The 6,636-nt window shown below is 40.6% G+C and overlaps 1 protein-coding gene across 1 annotated transcript; it reads left to right on the top strand.

Annotated features, from left to right (window-relative positions):
- The first annotated feature begins 3,882 nt into the window (after positions 1–3,882).
- LOC125177986 (uncharacterized serine-rich protein C215.13-like) lies at positions 3,883–4,657 on the top strand. The gene has a single exon (XM_047880782.1). The coding sequence runs from the start codon at positions 3,887–3,889 to the stop codon at positions 4,655–4,657; it is 771 nt and encodes a 256-aa protein (XP_047736738.1). The 5' UTR covers positions 3,883–3,886.
- Positions 4,658–6,636: the final 1,979 nt, after the last annotated feature.

Here is a 6,636-nt window from a genome sequence, read left to right as displayed (position 1 = left end):
AAGCCTGCGTGGCTCCTCTGGCCGGCTATCGATGTGCTGAGATGTCGGCTTGAAAGCTGCGTCCTCCACTACTTATTGTCATCCCACTGCAATATTTCGTTTTTCGATGGCTTTTTAAACGCAGAGATGTGCACCAGCGACGGATAATGGACTTTCTGAGATAATGAGATGATGATCATATTTATAATGTGATCATTATGATTGTGATTATATTAGCACTTGAAAAATAACGGTCATAAGTGGCCTGAAAATGATCGAATCTTTCTAGAACAATTATATGTATGTTCATAATTAACAGCGTTAATAAATTGGGTTATCTTTCTGGCTAGAACTCTTTAACGTTTGACTTTAATTCTCAATGTCTCTTTAGCAATCTTAGAGGCAACTTAATTTGATTAGATTCTTTATTTCGAGAACAAGCGGTCGTAAAATTTTGTTCCGTTATTAATTGATAACGTTTTTTATTGTTCATTCTTAGTTGCTTACGTCACGTAATCAACTGTTTAGAAACCGTCTTTTAACGATAATTTACATGGTTTCAATCGTTGTATTGTATTTTTTGTGCAACAGCTATTCTTATATTAGCTAATATTCTTGAAACCACAAAAACCTCTTCAGATGGATGATGTTAGAAATGAACGATTAACTACCCGCAAGGCGTCGATTGAAATAAAAAAATTTAGAAAACTTCCAGTCATCGAGTTCAGCTACTAAAGATCCAGATCAGCTACTAAAAAATCAAATTAAATTAAAAAATATATTTAATTCAATTTCTACCAGCAAGCTCCCTTGCAATCTAATAATTAGCTTCTAACGATGCTTTTTTTTATTTGAAATTCGGCGATTCGTTACGTAATCTCTGCTTGGATAGTTCATTTAAAGATGCTTTGCTATTAGACTAAGCAACACTCGCTTGTGTATAAGCCACCAGTTGCCCTCACCTACTGCTCATCGTCAAAGTCCTAATATGCCGGAGCAGGCGTCCCATTCTGTACACTAACTTGACAAATTAAGCAAATATTGTCGTGCATTGCGCTAGTTTGGCGGTCTATATTAGAACGTGGCTGCTGCAAGCTCTTCTTAAAGCTCCATAATTCTCTGTGATGCCATTACAAAGTTCGTCGAGTTCGTAATTTATAACTGAAATTTCCAACGTAATTTAGCGTTGCATCCGTAGGCGAGGAGTTGAGTTGGTAGTTCGAGCTTCGTTTCGTGAGTTGAAAAAAATTGAAATGCATGTTACATGCAGCTAGATTATTAGCTTGAACATAGGTCGATTGGTTTTCATTATAAAGTTCTCAGTTTTATTACTTGTTTTTAAATCATAAAATGTTATTTGCGTTGGAATAAACATGATGGATTCGTTTTTCTTTATGTGATTCTTCTTATTGAATTTTGAAAATGGCGAATTAAAAATATCGAAGCGATATTTTTCTTCAAAAATTCCCATAGAAAAATTTCTAGTTTACATCGTTGCTGTTGGACCTTGAAAAGGTGAGGGTTGGAGAAGAGCCCTGGGAAGTTGAGAACCTTTTTGTATTTCGGATCCATGAAAATAACTTGTGCGTGGACCATGAACAAGTGGAGTTCTTCGGCGAAATTATATGGAAATTTTTTAGTATTTGTCGTAAGAGCTAAGTATATGATTATTCTATTTAATTTTATTTACCAGGTGGATATACTATAAAAAAACTCTAAGCGAGAAAAGCGCCGAGGATGTGAGTGGTTCAGATCCAAAGTTTTGTGATGAGTGGTTTACAGAGAGGCAAGAACCAGTGAGACAATTTTACTTGACTAATACACTGTATCATTTTTCATCTCGACTATTTTACTGTTTATTTTCTTTCGTGCCCAATTGTCCTTTCGTTACCCTCATAATATAGTCAGAATACATCATTGCACACGTTCCTTGGATCACTTTGTTGTTCAGACATTGGATTTATTATCAAATCAAAAAGCATAACGTAATTCCCTGGCACTATTCCTGGTTGAACTGTATGCTGCATAGCCAATGGAGGTTTTGTAAACTTCGAAGTCGAACTTTGCCTGCTCAATAACTAACATATAAGCTTTTTTTCTTGAGTGAGGATTAAATAAATAAGCCAGACATGTATTGTGAAGATATTTACACGTTACTTCCCACACCGATTTGATTGAGTATTAATTTTATGTTTCAAAACTGGATCTGTTACGAATACATATAGTGAACCAGCTATCATATTTGATTTAATCCGTCAATTTTACTCTTTTTTTCAACTCTCTTGCATTTCTGTGCAATCGGTTGCTTCCTCGATTGAACGTCAAACAGCAAAAGAATTCGACCATGTTTCGGTTTGATTTGGCTTCTAATTCTCGGTGCTTTTGTGTTGGAGTACTTTTGATTTTTTCTTACTTGTGAGACTTCGTCCGTCGAGCTGATTGGTGGTAACGCCGAGCGTTGAGGTTCTCTCTGAAGGATGACGTCGAAGTCTGATCAGGAGACGGACAAACCTCACGTTTTTTTGATAGATCCTAGGACAAGCTGACCCATAAACAGAACCATCAACCCTTCTAGCTTTTCTCACTCATCTTTCAAATCTCCTCTTTCTGCATCTTCTCCTTCCTCATCTTCATCGGCTTCACCGCTTCCTCCGCCATTGCCACCGAAATCCACCAAAACTCGTCGCCATATTCAAAAAAGAGAGGTTGCTCCTGCCAACCCACCTGCACCCATCCTTGGTCCTACTAACCCCTCGTCTTCACCATCATCATCGTTAACTCCATCACTCACTTCGGCATCACCGGTACACTCTCCATCTTCTCCATCGTCATCATCTACCAACACCACCAAGACGATCACCAAGGCTCCTCCTAAAGATTCCCCAACTTCTTCTCTCTCTTCGTCTTCGACTTTACCTCTTCCAGATGTTCAACTGTCTAATCTCATTGCTTCAGAAACACCTTCTCCAACAATCCCGCATCAACTGAACAACCCTCAGCTTCATCAACCACTCCAGCAGCCCCCATCCGTGTTGCCTAGACAATCACAAGAAACTTACAATCATAAAACCAAACTTAGCCAACAACGCATCCCTCAAGGGTTTGTTTCAAAACAGTTGTCCAAATCAACAACAAAGCTGAAACAGGCCAAAAGCAAACTTTCAACTTACCAAACACTACCTCACAAACCCCGCCAAGTGGCAAGCAAGTCGAACTCCTTACGATCTGATTCGCATCAACCTATAGCTATACAGCCGATTCAGCATTCACTTCAACACGCACTTTGTGCTCAACCGCCAAAGGAACCACCTCCTGTGCAACCCAGAAGTTTTCAGCCACCGCCACCGGTTCTTCCACGCAATCTATCTCAACCAGTACACGACCTACCACCGAGAACCTCACTCGATGCATCATCTAATGGAAGACTTCCTATCGTTTCAGTAGCCCATGACGCCGCAAAAGACGCATTCCTTCAAACTCATGTGAATGCCAGCTTAGCATCGGTTATATCAATCCCTCCCGTCTTATCAGATCCAAATCAGTCTCGGAACCCAAATATTTCTCTCCAACAGTCTCTGCAACCAATTCAAGACCAGCAAGCTCCTTTAATGTCGACCATTCTCCATCAGTACTCTCATCAGCAACAGTATCCGCAGCATCATCCAGATAGTCGTAGTCTCCAATACCACCATCTTGCTTCTCCTCACCATCTCCAGACCAATATCCCTCTCTCAGTACACTTACAATCTCCTCTGCAACATTCTGGGCATCTTCAGCCGTCGTTGCAACACCCGTTACATTTACAGTCGACTTTGCAACATTCTCACCTGCCATCTTCATTGCTTCAGTCCCCAGTTGCTCACTCGCCCTTGCGAACATCGCCTCACGCATTAGGCCCACCAAAACCATGGGTTCTTCAACACAACCCTTACTTCCAAAGGACTTCTCCTCTTCAGTCTCCATTACAACACTCTTCACTCACTCATTCTCCAATTCCTCACTCACCGATTCAGCATGCATCACTTCAGCACTCACCCATCCAACAGTCCCCAATGCATTACGCCTCTGCTCGACATTGGCCACCTCGTACTTGCCATCGGCGTCAGCTGTCACTTCAGGATACTCCTCTGCAACAGGGACACCTACCACCGTCTCATCCTCAGTCTTTGTCTCATCATCCCCGACATCCAAGGTCTCCATCCCCAACGGATGGCTGGGCTACTACGCGGCGAACCTATCGCCGCTCATCCAAAGGGTCTCTCGCTTTATCACCAACCTCCAAATCTCCTATGCGTCGTGGGTCTTCTCCTCTTCGGGACTCTCCGATGTTGCTGCACCGTCATTCTCGTCGCCGTCATCACGCCTCTTCCACTCACATCCCTCATCACATGCGAGATCCACTAGGCACCATGGATCCTCTGGATCCTCACGATCCTCTAAGACACGGAACTCTCCTACACCGGCGTCACCACTCGTCACATCACCAGATCCCGCACCATTCTATGCATGGGTCACCATCCAAGACCTCTACTCTGAAGACGTCATGCACTTCCTCAACGCCCGAATCTTCGCCTCCCAAAAGCCCAGGTCAAGAATCTTCTATTGCATCCGTAGCGCCTGCAAATATTTCACCTCGCCATCATCCTTTCCACCAGCGAGAAGTGCTGCAACAAATTGACAATACGTCTCATTCTATGCATGGGTCACCATCCAAGACCTCTACNGTTCTTCTTTTAAATAAAACAAGTTTCAACTTCATAACGTTCTTAGTTTTTTATTTATTAACAAATTAAAAGGGTTACTTAATTCTGAAACACCCTGTAGAATAAGTTCAGAGGTATTGCTAGGTTTTCTATTTGGACTGAAATTTGGACCATGTCCAAATATTGGAGATGGTAGCATCTCCGTTCAATTAAGACCATGCCCAAATTTTCAAGGAACGATGAAGCCTGCCTTTTTTCCCCATTGCTAGTTTATTTTCGTCAAGTATAATATCTGTAAAACTGTTTTTCCCATAACTCATCCCAGTATTTCAGCTATTATTATGTTTTCAATATTTGGTTATATTAATGGTATTGTAGATACTAATACCTTTAAAAGGCACTAATACAAAAAGGTAATAATAAAAGGTACTAATACCTTTTATATAATAAAAGGTATTTGATATATATATTTCCGATGTCATCACTAGGTATCTTTGAGACAATTGAAGGCATTTGGGCTCGAATTTTTCCTTAGAGTATAAGAGACTGACTGCCAACAGCTCCTAAATCGCTTAGCGTTCTCCTTGAGCCACTGAAGTGTCCTGAAGGGTCTTTTATCCTCCTCTTCCTAACCTGAAAGACAAACTGAAATCTCTCCCCAAAAGGCGTGAGAACAAACAGGCTCATTGCTCCTCAAGAGTCAAGGCCCCTATGTTGCTCCTTGCACAGGCCCTTGGTCGCTCCACTCGAAATGTTTTTTTTTTGCCGTCGAGTGCCTATCGCAAACAGTAACCTTAAAGTGCATCTTGTTTCTTATGCAATGTAAGTTGTTGCGTAAGTATTAAGTGTTAGTATCATTCCATAATGTGAAGTTTTCAAACGCGCTGTGCATGGAAACAAAGATTCATTTCTTCAGCTTTAATATTGCAAGAATGTATGTACCTCGGACAAAACTCAATCCGTGAACTCCAGATGTTTTTTTTTCATGACGCTCATATTATTTATTCATAATTTTTAATTTTTTATATCTAAATATAAAGACCTATAAATGAATATAAAGTATTTTTATTACCTTCAGTTAAATATATTCATCATTTTTTTAATTTTCATTACCGTTTCTTTTGTTCACCCAATCTATCATCCTATTCGCTCCTTTTTATTTTCCCCCTTTTTCATTTCTTCAGCCTGCCTGGGCAGAAACTTCATTTCTCGTTTATGGAACGCCGTGACGTGCTTGGAATATCATTTAAATAAATCGTCAATTCACTAAGCTCGTGTTGGTGCTCAGTCCCCGATTTCCTCATACCGACAGGCCTTTACGAGCTACCGGGCATTTTGTGTTGTAAATTCAACGGATGCACTCATTCCAGCTATTCATATTGAGCACATTCCCACCCAGCAGACTTGCTCTCTGCATCCCCTGATTTTGTCCAGCCTAGTTTATTTGAGTTATTTTAGCATCCTCTGATTTTGTCCGATTCCTAGTTTATATTGTGATGATGATGGATTGATCGATCTCTAAACTCGTTGATAATCTTCAATATGTACCGTATCAATATTTCTTTTTTTCATACTGCGTTAGAAATTAACAATTGCATATATTGGTTAACGGGACTGCAGACTGAGAGGGTAAATGGAACCAAATATAATTTTATGACTTTTCCTCGCTTTAAATTAGCTTTAAATACCTTGGCTTGATGAGCGATTGCATGTCTTTACTGACGATATGCGGCGTCACATTTCTTGTTTCAGATAATCATGCCTTCAGCTGACTTTTGTCATCGATTTTCTGTAGAAAACTCGGCCGGTTCATCACAGCTGCAATCTGGACCTGTATCGGTTATCGTTGTCGTGACTTGAAATGCTTGTAAGATGAACGGCAGAACTCAGTGTCGGTATCGGAGATCAATTCTTCGCACTGAGTGGATCCTGAGTGTACCTTATCGCGAACTAT

Source organism: Hyalella azteca, unplaced genomic scaffold (assembly GCF_000764305.2).
Source record: "Hyalella azteca isolate HAZT.00-mixed unplaced genomic scaffold, Hazt_2.0.2 contig6215, whole genome shotgun sequence".
NCBI lineage: Eukaryota > Metazoa > Arthropoda > Malacostraca > Amphipoda > Hyalellidae > Hyalella > Hyalella azteca.
Note: the sequence above shows the minus strand (reverse complement) of the source record. Positions and strands in the feature narration are given on the sequence as shown.

What these genes read in the sequence shown, in the direction of transcription:
- LOC125177986 (XM_047880782.1), top strand. Translation starts at nt 3,887, where the DNA reads ATGGGTTCTTCAACACAACCCTTACTTCCAAAGGACTTCTCCTCTTCA.